Here is a 25,799-nt window from a genome sequence, read left to right on the forward strand (position 1 = left end):
TGTGTGTGTGTGTGTGTGTGTGTGTGTGTGTGTGTGTGTGTGTGTGTGTGTGTGTGTGTGTGTGTGTGAGAGAGAGAGAGAGAGAGAGAGAGAGAGAGCGAGAGAGAGAGAGTGAGAGAGAGAGAGAGAGTGTAAACGTATATGCGTGTTTACACAGACGGGAATACTGCGCCTAAGGAAGTGCGCCGGTTCTCCGTCTGCGCGTCCTGACTTCCTGCTCTGAGGTAAGACAGAGAAAAGCAGCAGATCTGCCTTCAGACAGCAGCAGCAGCAGCAGCGGCATGGAGCCCAGACACAACACACACACATCGCTTTAATCCAAAAACACGCATCACGCAGGGCAGACGGACAGAAGAGCAGAAAGGTGAGTGCAACTTTACGTGTCCTTCTTGTGAGTCTCTAGAAGCGTTCCTGCACAACAGACATAAAGAGGTGGACTTTTATCAAGTGATGTTGTATTTTCTAAAAACTGATCATGTTCAAATTCTCAATATCACACTAAAAGCCACGTTGAAGCCGCACTGAAGTGTTAAACCTGTGCGTAAAGCGCGTCATAGCTTCGCGTAAGGGACATTAAAGCTGTTCTTGTTTTCTGTTTTGGCGCAGACACATGCTATAAATTGGCGATTTCCATTTGAAAATAGAATAGACAAAAGAAGAATGATTGTCAACCAGCTATTGAGAAAACTTTTTTGCCATGTCTCCTTCAAAAATATAGCAGAAGACTTTCTGGTTTGTCTGGACCAGCAGAGTAATTGCCAAGAGCTTCCGGATTGATGTTGGCAGCGGACAGCATCTTAAAAATGAGTCACTGGTGCAAAACAAAGAACCATTTGAGTTCCGGCTGACCCCCTCCCTCCCCCCCTCCATATCCATGCACACATAGGCACAATTATTGTTCCACAAATAACATACTACTCTAACTAAAGGGATGTTCAATCATATTCAGTGCTTTAATTCTTGTTATTACAATTATATTGAAGATGTTCAGTGTCTGAAGTAAACTCTAGTCTGTATTTTGCATTTTTTAAACATTAGATTCAGATTAGAGGAAATCTTAATATTTATGTGTGGATAATTCACAAACATACAATGTCTTTGATCCCATTCCAAGAGACAGGTTTGTTTAAAACCACGGGATAACAAATTCTCCTCACTCATCCTCTCCCCTGGAGTTCCAGAGTGGAGACTGACTAACCAATACACAATATCTTGGAGGTTTCTTTTAACACCTGGAGGTGTGTGATGTCCTAACAATGAGTTTTATAACTATCGACTTAAGGTATTAAATGTGTTGCCCCTACAGTGACCATAGATCAGAGTCTGACAGCAGAACATAGATGCATTCTCCATATGTTGCTGTGGATGGGTGAATGTATTCAGGTCTCTATTGGTTCCCAGTAACAGGACATCCGCCCCCCCCGCCCCCCCCTTGAGAGGGGACTCCTTTCTCCAGGAAGACGTGCCTGAAACTGAATTACAGGAAGTCCTCATTTAGATGGGAAGACAGCACTGCAGTTCTTCCATCATTTTACACACACCCATGCAGGAAAACGGAAGCAAGGATATGTGTTTCTGTGTGTGTGTGTGTGCGTGTGTGTGTATGTGTGTGTGTGTGTGTGTGTGTTCATGGTGGCGGGTTATTGTTTGCACCGCATAAATCTTCCCTTCTCTGATGGATGTAGATGTTTTTGGAAAGAGAGAGAAAACGGAGAGATGTGCATCGTGTTCAGTTTAATTATTCTGAAATTAATGGACTGCACCTTGTCATTGTGAAACTGGTTGGAGTAACGATGGGGGGGGGGGTGAGAGAGGACAAACAAAGGCGACAGAGAAGCAGACAGGTGTGTGGTCAGAGGCTGTCAGTAGTTTCCAGGTCAGACCCTTGTTTGTTTTGGCAGAAGGTCACTGACCACATCCTGCTTTATCACCATGGAAACAGAAACATTCAAAAGCCAAGCAACATCCGGCCCTCTTCCTCATTTTATATCTGTCACACACAAGCACACGCGAAACAGTTAAGATAAAGGTATACAGCAAATAGAGCAGAATGAATCACATGCTTTAAAAAGTGTCTCAGACACAATTAGTCCACAATGATTATCATTGACTTCACTGCCCACATATTTCTCTTACTAGGTATATATCAGTGACAAGTCCAGGTTGTACCTCAGGCCCATGCAAGTTATGACTAGTTAATGTAAGAACCAAGCAGCATTCAGACATTTAGTAGTTAAAAAGCAGAAACTTCCCCCATATTTTGAATTTGGATTAAGATATATTGTAACAGGTTTGATCTCCACCAAGGAGGTGATTTTTCTACCCACTGGTTTGTTAATTTCACAGCAGGATTATGAAAATACTACCTTATGTATTTACAGTATTTTCCACACTATAAGGCGCACCTAAAAGCCTTTAATTTTCTTAAAAACTGACAGTGTGCCTTATATGTGAACATTTTTTTTAAAATAGGCCATTCATTAAAGGTGTTACTTATATAATTAAATAAAAGCAGTGCACCTTATAGTGCAGAAAATACTGTACATAAAATTTGGTCAGAGGATGGATCTTGCACCAGAACATACCCCAATCCTTTAAAAAAAAATTATTTATGTAGTTGCATGATAGGGAATTATTTTCAGTTTAAAATTTCCAGGGAATAATTTAGTGGATCCACAAGCTTTACATTGAATTTTGTTGGGGGTTTGATTTTTTTTTTTTATGAGGCTTGATTGAATTAAAGGTAACAGTTGGGCCTTGTTGGAGATATGAAGTCTTCTGTGTTTCTTTCCTCATCCACTCTCCTGATTCGTGCTGTTGATAATATCGCTGAACTGACTTGAGTCTCCATTCTCCTCTGCAGATTGCCTGTGTCTCCGGTGTCGTCCTGTCATGGAGAGTTCCATCACGCTCTGGCAGTTTCTCCTGCAGCTGCTGCTCGACCAAAGCCACAAACATCTCATCTGCTGGACCTCAAATGACGGCGAGTTCAAGCTGCTCAAGTCAGAGGAAGTGGCCAAGCTCTGGGGGCTGCGCAAGAACAAGACCAACATGAATTATGACAAGCTGAGCAGAGCCCTGCGCTACTACTATGACAAAGTACGCAACCTTCACATGGAAATGTCCTGTTGTTCTAATGATGGGTGGTTTGATGTTTCATGAAACTCACTTGAAATCAAAAGATTTAACCTGCAAAGTTTGTTTCCTTTACAGAATATAATCAAGAAAGTGATTGGCCAGAAGTTTGTCTACAAGTTTGTGTCATTCCCTGAAATTCTGAAGATGGACCCTGCAGTGGTGGAATTGGGCTGCAGCATTGAGGAAAATGGGGGGGTGATGTCAGAGCCTGAAGCTGAAGATGAGGATGGAGGTGGGAGAAACCAATATCTCCAGTCTAGCTTGTACTCCTCCTTCACAGTCAACTCCCTGAAACAACCTTTAGAACCGCACCAACCAGTCAAGACGGAGCCCAGACCAGATCGCCATGACGACAGCTCATCTGTCATCAGATTCATAACCAACCGTGGCCGTTGTTCCCTACCATCCACCCCACCTCCAGCCCCGACTGAGACCTCCCATTCCTCCAGACCGTCTCCTCAACAAGCCCAGTCTTCCTCCTGCTCCTCTTCGCCGCCACAAAGCCCCACCCACACAGTGTGGAGAGGGCGGGGCCACAGCACAGAGACTGGTGAGTTAGAGCAGAGCACTCAACCTCTAAACCTGTCATCTGGTCAGAGGGAGAGAGTGAGATCACAGAGCACCATCATGCCAGAGAGGAGGGGACTGGCCAATAGCATACCTCTTAAAAGCAGAAAGCCCAAAGGTTTGGAAATCTCCGCCTCCTCCCTCCTCCTAACAGGAAGTGACCTCGTCTCCATTGCTCTCAACAGCCCGGCGCTACCTTCAGGGTCCCTGACCCCTACCTTCTTCACTGCCCAGGTACAACACGACATGCAAGCGTGTGTGCTGACACTACTTTAGTCACCGATTGTTCTGTAAATACAGTCACGGAAAAACACAACGGACAACACACACACAGATTCTGGGGGGATGGAGGAAGTTAAACTTGTAGGCAGAGAGGAGATGGAAAGAGGTGAGTGGAAAGATTCGAGGAGGCGAGGGAGGGAGGAGGTTCAGTAAGTGAAGCCATATGTTCCTGAAGCTCTTGCTTCACTGGAAAGAACACATTGACCAAACTAGGACGGCATGACAGGGCTCAGGCATTCAAATGATGCTTTCAGCCAGCCTGAGCAATGAGAGGCTGCTGAGTTTACAGGACAGAACCGACGCAAAATAAAAACACATGCTAAACCTTACGTCTTGCATGAGAAATTGTTAGGAAGGAACACCTTTTGGTTAAGTATCTACGGGGCTTAAAACGCACTTCCAGAATTCAAAATGTGTCGTTCCAACAGCCCCTGTTGGGGCTGTAGGTAAACCTATTTCTAACTTTTTGGTTTGTGACTGAAACGGGGGAAAATAGAGCTCATGAATGTTGTATAAGGTGGGCTTCCTGACCTGCCTGGAGTCAGTCTGCTAAGTCCGTCTGTCTGTGAAGACTAGAGTTCACTAGAGGGCAGACTTGACTGAGCACTGAAACATACGACAGCTTCACCGCCGACTTTGTGCTGCGCCGTGGACGTATTGCCAGAATAAACACCATCATTTCCATCTTCGTGTATTTTTTTTTTTTTTTCTTCTCTGACCTTTTTTTTTAAAACGTAGACTCCGTCTGGTCTGCTGCTCACCCCCAGTCCTCTTCTTTCCAATATCCATTTCTGGTCCAGCCTCAGTCCTGTGGGACCCCTCAGCCCAGCCCAACTGCAGAACCATTCCCCCCTGTTTCAGGTAATGCTTGGGTTGTTGTCGTTGATGCCTGTTTTTCTAATGTCCAAATGAATGTGACTCTGCTAAGTGTGCAAGAAAACACATGCGGTAGTTTCACACACATGAATAATAATTTGAGACAAATGCCAAATTTTTCAGTTCTATACTGTGCTCTCAGGGAAAACACACTCATTCAAGGTCTCTGACTGCCTTCAAATATTTACACATTGCAAACCCCTATTCCAGTTCACAACACAAATTTACCCCACTAGTTGTTTTGTGTGTCGGCATGTGTGTCAGCTCAGTGTTCAGTGTGCCGGGGGTTTCAAAATAAGCTACAGATGTTTCCGTTCTGGTGTGGACAAGAAGAGGGGGCAACTTCCTATTTGCTCGGGGGGGAAAAGGGAGAGGGCTGGTTGGTCAGGAACACCTCCCGCTGATGTTAATCCTGGCGCGTGCACACACACACACACACACACACACACACACACACGCAGAACATAAATGTAAGTATCCGATTACAAGCATTTAGTCTCCACAACGCTGTTTGGTCCCCAGAGTAATAATATTAGTAAAATAACACAAGTTCAGACTAGTGAGATGAACATACATGTAAAACAACATTCATTCATCACTTTTATCAAGAAATTTTTGTGAAAGCACCATCTAGCCTCGGCTTCAGTGTTAGCATGTCTTATGTGACATCGTTAGTATCATAGGGATAAACCGAATCAATGCACTCTCCCACATAACAAATATAAAAGAAATTCGAGCATTTAGTATCCACGATGTATGATTCAAAATGACTGCATTAAGATTTGAACATTTACCCTTAATTTGTTGGCATAGTATCAAAATGAATGTCAAAATTCTTTTTGTCACTTTTTTCTGAAATTCTATGAATTTTCATTATTAATTCCATTTAATTAGCTGCATTGCTTCTTCAGTTTTAGTCGTGGGTGCAAAAAAATGTTCTTTTCTTTCCTCTTATAGCGTGAGGGGTCAAATTGTCGCTGTGTTCTCTAATTCTACTGTTTTATTACAGTTCCCCACACTGTTGAATGGACCTATCCCGGTGCCCTTATCCAGTGTGGACAGTCCTCTGCTGATCTCCAGCTCCCACAGGTCCTGATATCATCAAACCGGCGCATCAGCCTTCGACCCTGATGATGAAGAACCACACAGGAGTGAATTCCCTCTGGGTCTGATCCGAAACCTGTTCTTTGAATTCATGACATGAAGAAACAGGAGCTTCAGTTTGAAGCGTTGCTCTCTAAGAAGAGTAGCCTTTCTATATTTCATTGTTTACTACAGGTCACTGCTTTTGTGTTTCTTTTGGTGTTTTTCTTTATTCAGGATGTAAAGCCTTTCTTGTGCAAAGGAACTGATTTTTTCATCTCATTATAAATGTCATCTCACTTTGTTTAAACTTTAATGATACTGACGGCAAATTCAGGAAAGTTATTCCCCTTTCTGCCTTGCTTTTCTGAAAGATGACAAATGGCTATTCAAACCCATTATCTGTATGAAATCCAAAGAACAGTATTTTTCGCACTATAAATTATTTATTCCCAAAAAAAGCCTTATAATCCAGTGCTCCTTATATATGAAAATAGATTTGAAATAGGCCATTCATTTAAGGTGCACCTTATATTGCGGAAAATACTGTTTATCAGCTCAATGTTTAGTTTTATGGTTGAAATGTGAGTTTAAGATAGTTTAGGAACTTACTGCTGTCAATACCAGGCAAAGCAGTTTTATAACATAACCTGAGTTAAACAAGTGTTCCTTTGACAGACACTTTTGATTGAAGGATTAATACTGAGCTATTGGTGACTGGCAGGCTGGACCCAGTCTTAAACCCAAACTAGCGTGCCATTGGATGGAGCTACCTATCTGATCAAATTTGAAATATCCTGAATGTAAAATGTATTCCTCAAAATGAAGCCTTAATTTTCATGGGTCTGAGATCTACACTAACTTATCAAGACAACTAACCAGTAGTGGGTGCTAAATCTTCTTAGAAACAGTCTGTATCTGGGTGATTCTGTGTTCTTTAATAACCTCTGAAAAAATCTGAGTCAGTTATGGAATTATTTTTAGATATTTCTCTTTTTACTTTTATTAGTTGTTCAGATCTACAATGTTTGAAAGAGTATGAATCCCTGACATAGGAGCCAAAGACGCCATGATGCGGTCCTAATTTTGTTTTACATTGAAATTTTTTAGAATTTTAGGATTTTACAAAAATGCACTACACATTCAGCCTTGAACCAATGTGCCTTCATTATAATAAGACTTGTAAGCTTTAAACCAGGATTCAACAGACATTCCAGGTCAAAATTGCACAAAAGCTTCTTTTGTTGTTGTTGGAACCTGCCTTCGGTTGTTTTTATAAAGTAATTAATGGAAAGGTATTCTCAGTGATTTGCTTATATTTTGCTGTTGTTGTTTTTTTTGTGTTTTTTTTTTGAGGAAATTGTTAGTTTTTGGAATAAAGTGAATTACTTTTCAGAATTTCAGGAAATGTTTTCATTGTATTTAGTCATGTAGAGTCTTCCACCACTAAAAGAATGACTGCTGCACAAGGCTTATGAAACAGATTAAATTTAATTTTGATGGTTATGAGAAATAAATAGTTCCAGTAAAAAGAGTCACACACCAACTGTTGACCGGCAGCTCAGTGTTTCAGAGGTCGAATTCACAACGCAGCAGGCCTTCCATGCTTCAGGCATTCTTTCTCACACACATACACACACTCAAGACATGTTCACATTCATGACTTTGAATAGGTTTACACGTTTACAATAATTATTTATCCATTATAGAAATCTACTTTCATGCATGTCACTGCTGTTCTTGTCAAAAAAATGCCTGAAGTTAAGACTGGAATAATCCTGAATTCTTCAGAGGGGAAAAAAAAAAGTAAAGAATTCAAAAATGCCAAAACAGTTTTTGAAAAAAGGTTTCCTCATATTAAAGCTACCTAAAGAAAAGGGTTGATGTAATTAACAGGATGTCTACCATTAATATAATGACTATTTTCCTGTAAACAGAATAAATGTGTTAATACTTGAAATGTAAACCTCTGACAGTTTCTGATCAGAATTCTGTTGTAGATTTGACTCTTAATTAAATGTCATTAAAAACTCATTTAAGAAGTTTCATAAATCCAAAATTAATTTTCTTTTGAGGTTTTTAGGGCCCGAAATGTTGAAAAGTAAAGTAATGTTTACATGATTCTGACACTGTAAATACAGCTTTGAAATGTCCTCGCTTTTACTGATGCTAGTATTGGATGGACTACCAGCGTTTTTAAAGCAGTTGTCCTGTCCGATCAGTATCTTTTTAAACAGACAACTCCAGTATTGTTAAAACCTTTTAAACCTAAACAGAATTTTTTATGATATCAAGAGCAAAGAGCTGCAGGAACAAGAACCCTTCCCTTAGATCCCCCTCACTCCTGCTTAACCTGTTATGTTTAATACATTCTTGGTACTTTATGCGTTATAATCACTTCTATCCCCACTGATGTGAGAGTACAAATTGCTCTGATTTTTTCTACTGACATATTCATTTCTGGTTGAAGTCTCATCAAGTAACAGTTTGATATCTAGAGAAGCAGACTTGTTAACTTTTAGATGTAAAGATACACACTGCTCACATAACTTTATAATAAAGTTAGCTTAGGTAATGGTGAAAAGTTAAAAACGATAAGGTTGTACTTGAGGTCAAATCCATGACAATTTCATAGCTGACTTCTTGGCTAAACACTTAGTAAGAAAAATTCAAACCACAAATCCGCCATTGTCACACCTTATTAATTAACAAACAAGTGTTTTCTAAGATTTGAGAGTCAGGTTATTTTCTTTCTAAGCTAACATGCTCTTGATTCTAACCTTACTAAAGTTACTCCCTCGAGAAAGAGAATAAACATTAAATCCAGATCTGTTCCTGTACAGCCATGAAATGCTTTTTGCTGTTAAGCTGGCGTAAATATCTTTGACTTCATCTTTTTATACTGCATCTGAATTAATCCAGGACTACAAAGCATGCATGTAAACATTTCAGTGATTCAGAAATTTCAGGGAGATCTTCCATTGGCTTCAGTGCACATGCAGTGAACAGTGAGATTTCTCAAATGGCTTCATCTGTAGCGTCACTGTCTTGTGAACACAGTGTGAAGTTACATCTAAAATTTCAATTTGAAATCTTTTTTTTTTTCCTTGTGCACAAATGCTGGAAAGAGCAGTGGTCCGACATCAAGTTGAAAAGAAAAAAAAAACAACCCAAAACAAAACATGTTGCTTTTGAACATTCCTCTCAGAAAAACATGCCACATGCTGTTGTTTCACAAGGAGAGGCCGAAGATCACAGACACAGAAAACACATCTTAATACTGTTGGATTAACTCAGCCTTCTCAAGGCCCGGATCCCTGACTCCAAAAAACACCTAAGTGCAAGTTAAAAAAAGAGTTACTGCAGTGAGATCTCTGAATGCACACAGAGCGATAATGCATGACTTACATTTTTTAAAGCAATAAAGTCCTACAGTTTTGCGACAGGTTTTAGGGAAGGTTTTCTGACTTCCTGTGGGACGACACATGGCTTTCTGTTCTGCTCCAGTAATCGTCTGTATTTTTCTCTCATCAACTGAAATGTTGCCCATTCCTTCATTTTGGTCCCATTTCTGTGCCAGATTGGCCAAAAGAAGAAAATAAATGAAAGTCTGTTTCCTGTTCTCCCAATTTGATTGGATGCTATGTGTGCTTCTCAGACCCACCGACCAATGGTGTAACCACAGTCCTGCTGTTTGACCTTCATTGGAACTGCCCAGGAAGCAGCAGGGCTCCTGGAGTCTGACTGAAATGTGTCGGAAAAATTCATAGAGAACAAGAGGTTTCGTTGTTCCGCCAACAAAAACCATTTAGCTGTCCCAGTCTTTCTGAACTTGAAATATTGTAGCGTTCATTCACGGAAGCTCGAAGAAGAAAAAACATAAACTCCAAATATATATAGATTTACATATTTGTATAAAAAAAACTGAAAAGTTCGATCTCCAAGCACGACAACGAGAACAACAACTTGGATCACAGAGTCGACAACATCAGTTGGATTCTAACTCATACAAAGAATTGTAGAAGAAAAACAACAGTAACTGTACTGACTGTGCACAGAAGTTCACATCATGTACACACACACACACACACACACACATACACACACACACACACTCACACACATACACACTGTGTGTTAAATACAGACAGTAGTAGTTTAGCAGCAAAAAATTCAACCTCACTCCGCCCCCAATAAATAAACACAGTCTCCAAATAGATTCAACCCAGAGTCACTCACTCTCAGGGTGTGTGTGTGTTTACATGTGGGTGTGTGCACGAGGAAGGGAGGGGATGGGGGGGTTAACTCCGATGGGAGGCGGGCTCATGCGACACATTGGTGGGAATTGGTGAGGAAGTCGGGTAGTGGACCATCCTCTTCATCAGACGTTAGAAGAGCATGCTCTGCCTCCGGTTGATCTTGCCGTTACCTGGAAAGAAAGGATTCATTCCCATAAAAAAATCCATTGTCAAATAATCCCCTGACTCCAGGCAGTTTATATCACTTACTTGAAACAAGTCCTGTTAAATAAAGATTGTCTGACACGGACAATCCTTTTACAGAATCATTTTTTCCGGTGTTCCCTACTGGAGGTGTGAGGTATGCAGAGTGGGAAACTTTCTCAAGCTTGACTCAAACTATGAACTAAACCTTTACAGAGCTTGGTGCCTCCTGCTTTAAATGCATTTCTTAACTAACCTTTTGCTGCTTTCTTGTACCTCAAGATTAGATAAATTATTTGTCCAATGTTCTGAAGAATGACGAAGTGTGTGTTGGGATATTTGCACACCTGAATCCGGGTACGAGGAGTTCCTGTAGCCTGGGTCTCTCTGCAGCTGCACCTCTTTTAATGTGAATATTGATATACCTATAAAACAGAGAAGTTGAATCTGCAGCGGGTGGTGGGAAAGGAAACACAGAACATCCAGGAAAGAACGAGACTTCAACATTTAAACTCACTCTCAGGCAGTGTGTGGACTCTCATCCCAAGCTGCCTGAAGTAGGAATGTTTCATGGCATCTTCAGCAGAGATCCTCCTCTTGGACTCATACTAAGAGACAGGAACAGGAAATATTCAGCAGACTGTGGCTGTCATGTCTGCAATCAGCAATGTATGAAAAACTGACAATAAAAACAGCAACTCTGTCATGTTGACGCTAAAAGAGGGCTATAGCTCCCACTGACTATAATTAATACTGAAGAGATTAGCAGCAGAAGGCTACACATTTCTGTTTCTAAATGTTTTACTTTTTTTTTAAATCATTTTTTTCAATAATTTAATTTTATAGACTGAATTGAATGCTGGGTATTGCTGCAGACATAAACACTCACTTTGAGGAAATACAGCAGCAGTTCGATACCTTCACCATCCAGCCTGGAGGAGACAAAAGGAGAGGAACATTTTACTGTTTGCCTGCAGCCACGCCTGATGGGAATGTGGAAGCTTATGGAAGGAAGGAAGTTGGTGATGAAATGTTTCACAGGATTTCCTGTTTGTGACACACACACAGACTGAAAAAAACACATCTGAAGAAGACGTATTGGCGATGAAGGTGGAATGCGGGGCTGTGCAGACGGGTACCTGGGAGCGTGGTTGATCAACGGCTGTGGTTTGTACTTTGGGAAGTTGTAGGATTTGAACTCTTCGATGGAAGAGATTCCTGGCCAGTTGTCCTCTGTGGGTGTGCCTGAAGTCACAGAACCACAGGATCGCAGAGATGTGAGTGTTGGACCCACTTATAACAGGGAGACACATCTGAGTAGCTAAGGTGATCCAGTCTGGCAGGAACCACTCACCCAGTAACCTGAAGATGAAGTGGAGCTCGTCCTCCACAGTGGAGCCGGGGAACAGCGGCCGACCTGCAGCCATCTCATAAAATATACAACCAACCCCCCTGCAGAGCAGTGAATACAGAAGTGTGACTGAACTGGGAAAGACATTTCATTTTTTTGCTTTGCCTGTGAATGTAACAAGCATTTTTTTTCAGTGTTTTTCAATGCAGTTTCCTTTTTCTTTTTATTTGTGAAACCATCTGTGGAGCTGATATGGAGAGAAGGTTGTGCTGAATCTCGTGTATCACATCTAAGGTGTCAATGAGCTGCAGCTCCAACTGCTGACCGCGTTGATTACTACAACTATACCCACCAAAAGTCACTTCAAACTGTTGTTTTCTCCACCAATGCTTTTAAACAGGAAACTAATATTAGGTTAAGAGAAAGCGACATAAATGTTTAAAACGGGGGATCGTTCTGCGCTTTCCCACCCTAAATTGTTGTTGTTGTTGTTGTTATGTTGATTCTAATTATGGCTGCTCTACGTGTTGTTAGTGTGAGGCTCCTACCACATGTCAATCTGCGTGGAATACTCTGAGGATCCCAGCAGAACATCCGGAGGCCGGTACCACAGAGTCACCACCTCGTTGGAGTAGGTTTTAGTCGGGACAGACTTGGCCCTCGCCAGACCTGCCAGAGACATGAACACACACTAAGGATGTTCACACAGGGGAGAGACTCTACGGTCCTGAAGTCGGTAACAACTGCTGCTGTGGTTCCTCTCACCGAAATCGGCCAGTTTGAGTTCCCCTCTCTCGTTGATGAGGAGGTTCTGGGGCTTCAGGTCTCTGTGGAGAACTTTCCTCTTATGACAATACGACAGCCCACGCAAGATCTGGAACAGGAAGATCTGGAAAGACATCCAAAGACATCACAAAAGAGGGTTGTTGTTTTTTGTTTTTTTTTAGAATGTAACCTAATTTGCAGCTTCCTCTGTTTCCACAGTGACTGAACTATAAGATGGGGGGTTCATTTAATTCCTGGCTTTTTCTTTCCCTGGTGAACGGAATTTTATCCCAAAAAAAGTGGTTAATCTTATAAAACATCTGGGAATTAGGAAGTAAAAGCTCACAGAGTTAAGATGAGAGAAGAGTAAAGAAAGCAAAATAAAGAGTAAAAGTTGTCTTCACCTTCACATTGTGCATGCTCATGATGTTCCCACAGTCGTCCATGTACTGCTTCAGGTCCTTATCCTGCAGGGCGACAGGACATCATCACACAAACACACTTCCACAATACATTTTTAAATGTATTAACATCACTCAGTTTTTTTCACATGCATTTGCAATTTGATTCCTCAGTCCTCCATTTGTGATGAACTAAATTACATCACTGTGCTGTGCTAATATATCAATTGCACTCTGAACTCTGTATCTGGTATCAAGATTTGTAAAAGTACTTTTTTTTAAATTGTCCTTTAATGAATGTCTCATGTCAGCTGAATACTATATCATATACTGGATTTCCAGCGCTTATAGTTTTACCAGGTACTCGAAGACGAGCGTGAGGCTCTTGTCGGTGTGGACGATGTCGTGTAGCGTCACGATGTTGGCGTGTTTCAGGTCCTTCAGTAGCGATACTACAGAGAAAATGACCGACAAAATTGACAAAAGTTTTACCTCACATGAGAATGTTTCACGTAGCTTAGACTAAAAGAGATAAAAAGCTGGGTACCTTCTCTGATGGCTGTGCATGGCGCCCCCTCCTCGTGCTCCAGCCGGATCTCCTTCAGCGCCACCAGGTTCTCTGTCAGCTTACTGCGTCCTTTGAACACTGTTGCGTAAGTTCCCTGAATGCAAAAGAACAACATCTGGTTCAACATCTCTCAACTAACTTCAGCAGTGAAATGTGTATTCTATAACAACAGAACCAGATTGAATGTTCCCGGACTTTCTTACCTCTCCCAGTTTGTCCAGCTTGATGTATGTCTCCAGTTTACCAAAACCGATCTCCGACTGGGGGAAAAGAACAAAGGCAGCGTTGAAATAAAACAAAGGTAATGCTGAGCTCTTAATAAGGCCAAGTTAAAGTCTTATTTCTAGTTGTGTACTCAAACCATTCTGCTTCTTCAACAGTATTATTCTTTCATACTAACTCCTAACATAGGACAAGCATGTTATCAATCAATCAATCAAATTTAATTTACTTAGCCCAAATTCACAAATGACAATTTGCCTCTGCTGACGCTCCAGTCTGTACAGACTGACACCCTCCACTCTTTGACCTTTGATCTATGTGAGCAGAAACTCCATAAAAACCACAACAGGGTATCTGCTGGAAACTCCTTAGGTCCAGTGACTGACATGAAAATAACAACACATCAAATCCCCCAAAGAACACAAAATGCAATTTTATCTGACTCTTTAGAAAGAAAGAAAAAAGAAAAGAAATGTTTAGTGCTCAGAATTGTTGCTGACAGTTTGAAACAAAGGTCCATCATCACACAACCGCTGGTAAAATCATCTCATCTGATGCGCCGACGGCATGAGGTGAGCGCATGAGACACTGATTAATCCATCGTGTTCACACACCAGGCCAGTTACCATGGCAACTTGCACAGAAGGAGCAATAGAAAAAAAAAAGCAATAAAAATAACACGCACACGCACACGCACACACACACACACACACAAAGGTGAATAGACACGAACCAGCGAGGCTCGGCGGGAGCGTCGGCTGAGTGGCTGGTCGAAGGGTGGGCTGCTGAGCTGCAGCTTCTCCAGGTAACCGTCAGGAATTCGGATGTCAGCAGGCAGAGACAGACGCTTGTTGAGGTCCTGAAACACACACACACATTAAAAAAATGTTTCCTACACTTATTTTCCTAAACTTCTATTACAAGATCAGATTTATGTGGGTGAATAAATATGGTTAGTTAGGCACATGAACTAGTGGTTGCATACGAAACAGCTGCTTTAACGCATGTTGAATATGCTGCTATAGACACTGTCTCCTGCCTATGGGTTGTGTGAGGGAGGCCACCCATCCACCCACACACACATACACACACACACAAAAATAACTTGTTCTCATCTCCTACTCTCAGGCAGAGAGGAGACGGTTCTGATCGATCATGTTCTTATAGAGTAAAAATAGCAGGTAGAGTGTCGAGGCGTGACTGCAGCTGAACAGCAGAACCTTCGTGAGCGCGGCTCAGAGTGAAAACACAACACCTGCCAACAGAACAGTGACAAAACCAGTCAAAATCAAAAAGTCAGAATTGTAGAACTTATGTTTTATTGTTGTGGATGGTGATCACATCTATATTTGGATCAAAACGGAGACACATCTGAGAGAGAGGAAATGACATAACTGGTTGACTGAAGTAAAAATAACGTGAGATCATACGGGCTTTCAGGCTCGGCTTGTGCTCAGTGATGGTGCTGCAGAGATGGTGTCAGTGTTATAACAGAGAGTTCAGTTCTGATTACGTGGAGTGTATTGATGTCATGAGATGTGAGAAATAATTTGAATTCATTCATAATGAATGATGGCATCTCCAAACTATTTTTACTAGATGGCCTTGAAAGAAATACTCCACTAAGTTTGTGAAGAACTCTGTCACACTCAGATGTGGTGATACGAAAGGCAATTGATGAAGCTTTCACTTTAATATTTAATGAAAATAGGTTAAAATTGAAAAGTCGAGTACTGCATTGCCACTAGGCATATGGACCTGTTGACTGAATAAATACTGTCAGCCCTGGCTGTATTCACATTTCTATTAAAGCAAATCTGCATAACCGTACTGAACAGTGATGATGGTTAGATTTATTTTTAGCAAATTAACTGCAAGCAAGTGAAAGTAATGTGATTACATGACAGAATTTAGTTAAAATCTTGATTTAGATAATGATAATGTCAAAGAAGTGGGATCATTTAAAAAAAATGTTGAATGATGAATTAATACAAACAAGCATAAATAAACACACATTATGTAGAGGAGGTGTTGTAACATATGCAGACTAGACATTTAGAATAAAGCCCAGTTCCAGAAATTAAGAATTTCACTATACATTTGTTAAACTTCAGTCAGCCCAGCTTTGTTATGAACACAGTCTCCTTTAACAAAAGCAGATCAGACAAACATTAGGAAAAAAAAGGATTGTCTGGTAATAACACTCAGTGAACGAGTGTCCTTAACCTCCTTATGGACACAATATGCCTTCATTCACACCTCCAGCTGTATCAAAAGAACCGCAAGAAGAACAGCGCCCTTGAGCTTATGTAACAAAGACGGTGTGTTTGAGTGTGTGACTGTGTGCACCAGGTCAGGTGATTATCACCACATCCTTCAGCTTCTCTTGTTCCATGTACCCTCAAATGAGATAAACACTCAAAACTGATGAAAATAAATCCTTGTGTGAGAGAGACACAGAGAGAGAGAAGACATCAAAGATGTAGGTTTTGTCAGTGACACTCATCTGCCAGCAGGGGGCATGAGGCCTCCAGGCTGAACCGCCTTCCTTTTTATAATATATATAATATAATATAGCTGACCCTCATGGTGTGACTCCTTGACCATTAAACTTTGTACCTAGAATATGGATCATATTAGATAAGTCTTATTATTACATTCAGTGTTATTCAAGAGTATTTCAATGATGTCAGTTTATTCAGGATCTCGATCAGTAACATTTAAAGATCAGTCAAATTACGCCCCAAAATGAGCAAGCACAGTTCCAGCTACAGTCTGATTTTAGTTCAAGCCTGTCTTATGTGTGTTTGTTATCTCAAAGTAATGAATTTGCCATGACCCCTATGCATCGGGACATTCTTGGACACAGGATCTGTTACATTACAAGTTAGAGTTGATTTGATCCAGATCAAAGCTAACGTATGTTTGATTTTGTGGGGATGTTATTGGGTGTTTCCTTACTACAAACAGTGGCAGTATCATCCATGAAGTTAAAGGAAAATTCTTCAAACTGATCTTATCCTGTAAGAACACCTTAAAAAACATTCTGGATCAAGATGATGATCCAGATCAGCACCATTTCCAGTTTCACTTGGAATACTGTCAGCGTAGGGCTGATCTTCTGATGTTGGATGGCTGTTTTAATGCTGACGTGACTCTGAATGACGTCAACACAAGAACAGGAAGCCTCCTGTCTGATGTGTGGGAAATCACTGTGGTTACAGCTCAAAATATCGCACCGATCGCTGCTGTGGTCCTTATGGAGCAGGGCTGCTATCAGTGTCATGACACCCACAGGGAGCCCATTAAGAGGCGAGCAAACCCACCCAGCCACCATTCCCTCACCCGACCCCTCCTAAGAGGTGTAGGGCCAGAAGATGAGGAGGCAGTGGTGAGTGGAGCAGAAGGCAAGCAGACGGGAGGGAGTGGGGGGCTGAAAAGTCAACCCATCATTTAAGTCATGTTTTGCACATTTTGTTGCCAACGTGCACATGTCTCACCTCCATAGAGATCCGTCGGTGAACCCTGCTCCTCAGACAAACTCCAGTCGGTGACTGCACCTCGTCTGAAGATGTTCCCGAAGCCTGGTCGCTCTCGCCGTCTGAGCCCATCTTCAGGTTCTCATGAACAATATCTGAGACAGAAGGAGAATCACAAAGCACATAAAAAAGAGAGGAATGGTCTGTACGTGTACCCTACAAGTACTTTAATGGACATGAAGCATTCAGTACAGCAACAGAAGGTTTTCCTTCATTTCTCTCTAAGCCACTTGACCAAGCTCTCATCTCACAGCCTCCAGGGCAGTAAAGCTACCAGTGCTACCGTAGCACAGCAGCAGCAAACACGCTAATACATGAAACACACACACACACACACACACACACACACACACACACACACACACACACACACACACACACACACACACACACACACACACACACACAGTTAATGAGTAGCTATGGATGGATGGTTCTCTGTCATCAGTGTGTCAGCGCCTCCAACCACGCAGTCTGTCATCAACTGTGAAATCACAGAGCCGAAGAACGAGAGGAGAAAGAAATCTCTATTCTGCTCTGAGAAATTAATTGTTTGCAATTTTTTCCCAACGTGATAATCCTTGTGATTTCTCTAAATACCAAGCCAGAGGTTATTAAATCGATTATTTAAACAGATATTTTTATCTGCAGTTTTGCACCCCAACAAACTCTGAGGGATGACCACAAACTAAAGAACAAATTGCTGCCGATCCTCTTTGGAAAGCATTACGTACACAGTACTGTCAGGACTTTCCTCTGGAGATATAATGTGGTATTTCCCAGATTCACTGTTTTTTGGTTATATTGATTGAATTTAATATACAGTAGTTAAAAAGACAACAAGCTGTGAGCCGTTTGTCTTGTTTAAAAAGCATGAGGGCATGACAAAGAAGGAAAGTTGGAGAAAAATTTGCATTTCTTTTTTTCCTCAGTTCTGTTCTGAAGTTCTCCATCTGTTTTCTCCTATGCCTCTAAACCCATTTACCTTTATCTATCTCATATTTTCTCCACAATGTGCTCATTTATCAGAAACTGTAACTGTTGGCTCACATTTGTGTGTAGAATCCAGATCAATACAAAACAATATTCTTATTCTAATTTAGACTGCATATACACTTAGAGTCCCTATAAGCTAAATCCTTAGGTCGACGGTTCCTACAGGTTACATGCAAAACCAAACCTGCAGTCCACCATGTCCACAACATTACTATAATTGATTTATAATCAAAATTCATTCATCATTAGTCATTCAATGTATTTACTTTTTAATAATTAGTAAACAGTAGTTTTGTACGTTTCCCACATGTTTCTAAACCAATACTTGAACATGTGATCGTCTGTCAATCACATTTATCACTTCAAATCTAAGATTGAAAGGGTTACTTCTATTGGAAACCATCACTAGAACTGTCAATATATTTATCGGTATCGATGTGAATATCCATCCAGATGTTTCATATTTCCACATAAGTGATCACAGTGAGTGATCATAAACTCATTTTAACAGGGTTCTCTCTGTTTCTCCCTCCTGAGGGCCACAATTCAATGCCACCAACCTACATACCTGATTTCTATGAACACCTTACAAATGTCTCCTTCTCGCTCCACTTTCTTTGCTCAACTTTGTCTCCACATCTCCCCCTTTTTTTTCCTGTTAGGTCTCTAGACCTCATTTTCATGTTTCTTACTACACATCAAAGCCCTAGACGATTTCTTTCACTTCCCACATCTTCCTGTCTTTCCGTGTTCCACTGCATACTTCTTTTTGCACTACTTTTCCTTTCTCTCTTGTCAGCCTTTCATAAGCAGTGACCGCCCTGAATCTGTATCGCGTCCACACATTCCTTCAATACCTGTTTTTCTAACTCATGTGCCTCTTTTCCAAATCCTCCAAACAATCTCATCTGTCCTACTTTCTTGTACCATTAATCTCCACTTAGTTTCCCATACTCTCACATACTCGCAATACTCTCCAAAAAACTCCCCACATTCTGTCACAAAATAATAATTTCACCTGTCATTTTTTTCACCTTCCAACATCCATCCACCCAACCTAATTATGTCTGTTCAGAAACCTGTTTTCCTTCATGATCATCTCCATCCTTCATCCACCTCTCTTCCTTTTGCTGTACTGAGACATCGTAATCTTCCTTCTTATCAGTCTCTATACCATCTTTAGCAGCTATTCTAACAATCACAATGTAGCAGCGATATGTGGCACATCAACGTCCTACTTAACAGTCCTGTTTTTAGATCAGTCTCTCTATGTAGGCCAGGGTCCAGTGCAACGCTCAATAAGTCCTTGAGTGTACCACACATTACTGAGCATTATACCACTCACAACTAAAATAAACTCTAAATGTCCAATTTTCTCACACTGAGATGAAAAGAGCATTTGCACACATGGTTATCACCGCCTGTCCATGTTTGTTTAAGGTCTGTTGTCATCTGACATAATTTAGCAGACAAGTTAAAATTTATCATTTATTATTTTTATTTTCAGGACTTGGAATTGTTGCATCTCTCAAAAAAAAAAAAAAAGGAAATATAGTAGTGAAAAATGCTTACAACCATTTCCTGAAGTCACATTTTTAAGATAAAGCATAAACGCAAATCTATGCAAATACAAACATTTACTGAGCCTTTCAGATCCTGCCAGGCTTCCTTGACTAAATACCCACGACACTTTGTTGCTCCCTTTCCAACTGCCCCTTAAATCATCTCACCACCTCTTGGGTGTCCTTGTCACCAAGCTTGATATCTGGAGTTGCTTTGACTCATCCCAACAACGTATTTCCCACCAGGCCTTGAGGACCAGAGTCATCGCCGTGTCTCCAGCGTGACGAATCATTTCACACAGGAACTGGACTCACGTCTGACTGAATCCCCGTCCATCTGTTACTCACATGGAAACAGCCAAGCTGAGGGTGAAGGAGCGACAGCTTTGTGAATAGAAATAGTAAGATGTAAATATCAGGACTGGGGTAGGTTGCCTGTTCGTTCCTGAATGCCATCTGCTCTCCTGCTACTCACTTCCTTCCTTCTGTGTGTGTGTATGTGTGTGTGTGTGTTGTGTATGTAGTGTGTGTCTCACCAAGGCGACTGCCGTTTCGTGGCATTGCCATGAAGGACCCCAGAGTGCCACCGATGACGCTGTGAGGCCGGCGGAGGGGAGGTTTCTTGAAGGAGCCAGTGTACTGGTGCAGGAAGGAGTGCATGCTATGAGAGGTGGGGGGGCGGCCGTTCCTCATGAAGGGCTCTGAAACACAGCAGAGGAATTCATGTCATCATTTCTGGTGTGCTGAAAAAATAGCAGGAGCTCTGCAGTTGCATCACAAATACGAAAAATTCACTTAAAGGCTCATATTTTCTTACAGCTCTTTAAACCAACCGAAAAGAGACGTTTGACATCTCCAAAAATACCAAACATTACTCTAAATTATGAAAAATTAGTAAATAAATAATAAATAAATAAATAAATTTAACAGGACATCATATAATCACAAAAATTATAGACCAGGTGGGTTATGTTACCTTTTGGCTTTTATTCATAAAAGCCAAATTACAAGATAATCACGTTGACACAAAATCCAAAAGAGATTCATGCAAAGAGGGATTCACATTTCAAAAACAAACAATGGTAGAATTCTCAACAGTACCGTTTGTTCCCTGAACAAAGAAAACATCAAATTATAAAAACACAGGTTTTTAAAAAAGCAGACAAAATTCAAAAAACAATTGATCAGTCTCCACAATCATCCTTTTTACTTTTGTCATTTCTTCAATCTAATAAACTCAAGCTTGTAAAAACTGGTCAATCACTTCCTTCTGGATTTTCTAAATAAAAACGGATGCTATCCAGTATCATATTGAGGTCAGGAAAGAAATTTTCTACTTTGGCCTTCAAGCGTTTTGTGTCTAGCAGGAAATATTTTTTTTATCTTTTGCAAATTATATTTTTCTGTTACGGCCCCTTTCAGACTCTTGTCATTTTCGTTCTCAGAGCTACTTGTATCAGGAAGGTCTCTCATGTGTTTCTTTAGCAATTTTCTTCGCTTTATTCATTCATGTGTTAGTGTGTTTTCTTTTAGAAGCTATCTTTAATAATTCCTCGTCTAAAACAATATTATCCTCTTCCTCCTTCTCCAGCAGAGACTCGACCAATGTGGCGGCTATCTCTCCGGCCCCCCTCAGCCTCCGCCAAATCATTTTTGGATTAAGATTTCCAATTCATCTCAGCTCACTGTGAGATTTCAGATCCACTGTGTGAACTTCAATAATTCACTCGCTCTGAGTTTTGTTCAATGGGCTGGAAATGTGTCCAATCTAGTAAGTTGATCTCTTTGCCACCCATAACTTTATTCTGTCTTTTTAACACATTTGCTGCAAAATAACATTGCTGCCTTCATGTGTGTGTCATAGAGATCACAGTTACAGGTTGAACACTTTTAATGTATGATTATTATTAATGATAATTATTATTAATTACAAAAGATGTTAAGATGTCAGGGCTACTCGGGATTGTCATGGCTTTCATGTACAGAATATGGCAATATTTGTGTGCTTTTGTGTCCTCACTGTGCTGTGTATAGTGCGACAGAACCTCCTTAAGGGATCAATAAAGTCCTACTCTACTCTATTTTCATGAACATTGACATAAAAATGAATATACTGTGTATTTCTCAAAGAGTTTGGCTTTTAAAGCTCAATCATTTGATCACTGTCCAGAAAAAATCGTGCCAAGGAAGGAATGCTGATTTGCTTTTTGTCCAAAAAAAAATTAGAACTCCTCTCATATATGTGTGCTAGAAAAAAAGCTAGCACACATTTATGAGAGGAGCCAGCAGATGATGAGCTTAGTTTAGCGCAAAGCCTGAAAGACGATGGAGAAATGTAGCTTGGATCAGTCAGTCACAAGCCACCCAATCAATCACTCATTAACTCTGGTCAAAGTTGCAGGCTATAGCTTCACATTTAATGGTGACCAAGAAGAGAAGTTTTCACCCTCTTATCTAACACCTGGCAAGAAAGTAAATGGCCACAAATCCAAAAGTACTCATCTAAATGGCTCAGTCTTTCATTTAGTACCATTATCCTTCCACATAATAACCACATTAAGGAGCAGATGACTCTGACCTTTGACCTTTATCACTGCTGAAAATCTATAGCTGTTGATTAAGAAACTGCAGACGTCTTTTGTGAAAGGTGGACGAGTGGGTCTCGTTGTTCTGACAGCTGCCGATTACGAGTAGCAGCCAACCGCTTTGACTTGCCGATCAACACCAAACAGGTCACCTGAGAAAAGCGTGCTGCTTTGCCAAAACAGGCAGAATGTTATCTAACATAGATGGCAAGGAACGTGTTTATCTATATATACCTGTAAATTGTGTTCTCACTCAGCTCCTGTGCTCCTACTCCTGTTACACAACTTGCTGGAGAGCTACTCACTGGAAGCTCCTTCTAGCTGCCACACACCCCGTTCTCTCCGTGTCTCCATTACTTTCCCTGCTTCATCATTTAAATACTCCTGAGAGCTAAAAGATATTAAAGCTGTCTGCCTGTTTCTTTTTTTAATGTCTGCTGTCCACGAGGATATTCTAATAATCATACCAGTGGAACCTCCTCACCTGGTTGGACTGAATATTATAAATGGCAAGGATATAAAATATGGCCAAATTTGCTGCTACATACACGCCAGATCCTCTTGGATAAATTTGACTCTCACCATAAATAATGTGACATTGAGAACCCTCACCGTTATCCTTTGTGCCACCGTCCTCTATGGTCATCTGCTCGGCCAGTTCAGACAGAGACTCATCGATGGTCTGACTGGAACGAAGGGTTAAAGACAGACGCTTCTTAATCCTCTTCATCTTCTCCATAGCAGGGCAGTGCACGGCCTGAGGAACACACACACACACACACACAACATATACTTACTTAACATTGATGCAGAAGTAAATGCTCACACTTAAGACTAATGACTAAGACTATGCTCATGTTTGAGGAGAGATAGTGAATATATTGGTAGAAGAATGCTGAGTTTTGAGCTGCCAGGCAGGAGGCCTGGAGGAAGACCAAAGAGGTTTATGGATGTAGTGAAAGAGGACATGAAGGTAGTTGGTGTGAGAGAAGAGGATGCAGAAGACAGGGTTAGATAGAGGCAACCGATTCGGTGTGGTGACCCCTGAAGGGAAAAGCCGAAAGAAAGAGAAGAAGAAGGAGACTAAGACCATGTTCACAGGACTGTTTTGATGTTGTTGTTGGATGAGTGGGTATTGGTGTGTATGTATCAATAAATCAATCAAGTTTTACTTATATAGCACTTGATCAAGTCAACAGACATTTCAAAGCGCTTTGACAGACAGAAAAACCCAACTGAACCCTCCAGAGCGGCAGGTAAAAACTCCCTCATTGAGGAAGAAACTCGGGGCAGGACCCAGAATCTTTTGGGCGGCCATCCGCCTTGACTGGTTGGGTGGAAAAAGAAATAAGATGGAGATAAGAACAGGGTAAGAGACAGAGAGACAGAGAGAGAGAATGGTAGACAGGCCAGATAGAGTCAGTGTCTTGATGGTTATAGTTAGACGATTTGATGCAGGCGCTAAAGTTAGGCTGCGTTCACAGATAAAACATGTGCATTCCACAAACACAAGCAATCCAAAATATCTCAGCCCATAAATAATGTAAACTAGCTTTTATTCCAATAGTCATTCACTCTGAATGCTTGAAGAGCACATGAATAAAGCATGCTGAAAGCATGAATAAAAAATGAGCATCACACACCTAAATACAGCTGTTTTCACTTACATGCACATTCATACATTAGGGCAGGGATAATTGATTGAACGCTAACTTAAGGAGGAGAGATGTGGGTCGGGTCTGCAAACTCATGCTGCTGTTGTTCCACGGGAGAGTGTTTGTGTTGACGCAGCAGTCGTCCAGGTCACAGGAAACACCTTGTTCAGTCTGCCTCAAGTCAGGTCCTGCTCATTGTGTTGCTGGGTTAACGCCCCAGGCAAGTGTGTGTGTGTGTGTGTGTGTGTATGTGTGATAAGTGCGTGCATGTATGCATGCATGTGTGCACAAGAGACAGACAGGCACGTTTAGTGAGAGAGGGAAATGCAGAGAGGAAGCAGCAGCAGGAATGCCGGCCCATCCTGCCTGACCCAGTGCACAAAACAAACTGACCCCTGCAGTCATCGGCTCGCTCTCTTTTTTCTTCCTCTGTTCCTCTCAAGGTCATTAGCTACCCTCAAACCCATGAGACACCATCTGTCTGCTCACACACCAAAGTTGCTCCAGCAATTTTTGTCACTCATCACACTGCTTGGTGAGAATCACTTCATCATTGTTGTGGCACACGAGTGCAATATCACACCAACACACAACCGCAACCTGTCCATCAGTTCATCTGCATACAGTCAGGAACAAATACCGCAGGCCTCCACAGCGAGCATGTGTGTGTGTGTGTGTGTGTGTGTGTGTGTGTGTGTGTGTGTGTGTGTGTGTGTGTGTGTGTGGAGGGGGTATGACCTATGTTTCCATACAGTCTCAGTTGGTCTAATTAAAGCCCAGCAGGGCCACCAGAAGAAGAAATGAAATCATTAAAAGATTAAATCTCATGTCAGAAAGTTCTTTAGATTATCCGTTATAGACTTCTGGTGCTAGCAGGTGGTCACATTAGAATTTATATAACTGGAATTTTTATGTATGTATGTATTTTTTTTTTACAACATGCTATCTGTTTTTCAAAGAGGTCAACTAGATTGATTTAAATCATTAATATTAGATGAGACATTTATTCATTTATTCAGAGATTGGGGGCTGATAAGAATCAAATATATCATAGTACACATTGTATAAATGTGACTACGAATTGCTTTATTATTTTTTTTTATCAATATTTATATGAAAATCTTCACACAGAAGTGATACACTTAATTCAAAGGGGAATTTTCCTAATTTTGCACGTTAATGTCTGTTCAGCATTTCAGATAATGTTGAATTTCACTGCAGATGTGAAAAATGTTGAGGAGGTTTTGATGGCACAACAGGAGTCGTCCAAATTTGGTACTGACTGAAGATTTCAAGTTAAAGACGCGTAAAGAAAGAGCATGCTATCCCACTCTGTCATTGAAGAAAAGAATAAATATACGCTGTATCAAATTAATATCTAGTACAATGAAATCAAGGTTACGTCAGATTCTTTGAACAATCTGAGTTTGCCACTGTTAAAAGGAATGTTGGCACCCTACGTGATATTCTTCATATTCTGTTAATAGTGATGAACATAATGAGGCTGCACGACCAGCAACCTACCAACGACAGGCAGGCGCAGAGAGAGAAAGCAATACACTCTAGCTCATCAGCATCTCCACAAGTTCTTACACAGAGACACACATTCTGACCCATATTCCAAACAACCCCCACCTCATCAGTCTTCTGCCCCCTCCTGGATACCCCCACGAGCATTAGGGATAGAGCAGAGAACACTTCAAAAGGCAAACGAGGGGGAGAATGACACACGAGGCCTAATTACTCACACACACACACACGCATGCA

General features: G+C 41.1%; 2 protein-coding genes across 4 annotated transcripts in view; one reads left to right on the forward strand and one right to left on the reverse strand.

Annotated features, from left to right (window-relative positions):
• Window positions 1-115: 115 nt before the first annotated feature.
• elk3 (ETS transcription factor ELK3) lies at window positions 116-7,344 on the forward strand. Of its 2 annotated transcripts, none has more exons than XM_068307341.1 (5): window positions 116-364; window positions 2,864-3,099; window positions 3,214-3,939; window positions 4,788-4,848; window positions 5,873-7,344. In XM_068307341.1, exons 2-5 carry the CDS (start codon window positions 2,893-2,895, stop codon window positions 5,992-5,994), a joined length of 1,116 nt encoding a protein of 371 aa, XP_068163442.1. In that variant the 5' UTR covers window positions 116-364; window positions 2,864-2,892; the 3' UTR covers window positions 5,995-7,344. The 2 variants fall into 2 exon arrangements, with proteins under 2 accessions (XP_068163442.1, XP_068163441.1); XM_068307340.1 differs by having other exon boundaries at window positions 122-364; window positions 4,726-4,848.
• Window positions 7,345-7,418: 74 nt separating this feature from the next.
• The window catches only part of cdk17 (cyclin dependent kinase 17), a 28,745-nt gene continuing 10,364 nt past the window's right edge, over window positions 7,419-25,799 (reverse strand). Inside the window, exons 2-17 of one of the 2 annotated variants that reach the window (XM_068307338.1) lie at window positions 22,990-23,134; window positions 20,329-20,493; window positions 17,196-17,329; window positions 14,429-14,554; window positions 13,677-13,733; window positions 13,453-13,567; window positions 13,263-13,357; window positions 12,909-12,971; window positions 12,505-12,628; window positions 12,288-12,408; window positions 11,743-11,840; window positions 11,528-11,633; window positions 11,278-11,320; window positions 10,906-10,996; window positions 10,736-10,813; window positions 7,419-10,375 (exon numbers count right to left, since the gene is read on the reverse strand). In XM_068307338.1, coding sequence (XP_068163439.1) covers window positions 10,335-10,375; window positions 10,736-10,813; window positions 10,906-10,996; window positions 11,278-11,320; window positions 11,528-11,633; window positions 11,743-11,840; window positions 12,288-12,408; window positions 12,505-12,628; window positions 12,909-12,971; window positions 13,263-13,357; window positions 13,453-13,567; window positions 13,677-13,733; window positions 14,429-14,554; window positions 17,196-17,329; window positions 20,329-20,493; window positions 22,990-23,116 — 1,584 coding nt within the window. In that variant the 5' untranslated portion in view covers window positions 23,117-23,134 and the 3' untranslated portion in view covers window positions 7,419-10,334. Of the gene's footprint in view, window positions 10,376-10,735; window positions 10,814-10,905; window positions 10,997-11,277; window positions 11,321-11,527; window positions 11,634-11,742; window positions 11,841-12,287; window positions 12,409-12,504; window positions 12,629-12,908; window positions 12,972-13,262; window positions 13,358-13,452; window positions 13,568-13,676; window positions 13,734-14,428; window positions 14,555-17,195; window positions 17,330-19,960; window positions 20,245-20,328; window positions 20,494-22,989; window positions 23,135-25,799 lie in introns of those variants that run through there. The other variant, XM_068307339.1, reaches the window with a different exon arrangement.

The sequence above is a fragment of the Antennarius striatus genome, chromosome 22 (genome assembly GCF_040054535.1).
Source record: "Antennarius striatus isolate MH-2024 chromosome 22, ASM4005453v1, whole genome shotgun sequence".
NCBI lineage: Eukaryota > Metazoa > Chordata > Actinopteri > Lophiiformes > Antennariidae > Antennarius > Antennarius striatus.

Coding starts and splice junctions, on each gene's coding strand:
- elk3 (XM_068307340.1), top strand. CDS start 2,893: ATGGAGAGTTCCATCACGCTCTGGCAGTTTCTCCTGCAGCTGCTGCTC. Junction 3,100..3,213: donor TGCGCTACTACTATGACAAA/GTACGCAACCTT, acceptor TTTCCTTTACAG/AATATAATCAAGAAAGTGAT. Junction 4,849..5,872: donor ACCATTCCCCCCTGTTTCAG/GTAATGCTTGGG, acceptor GTTTTATTACAG/TTCCCCACACTGTTGAATGG.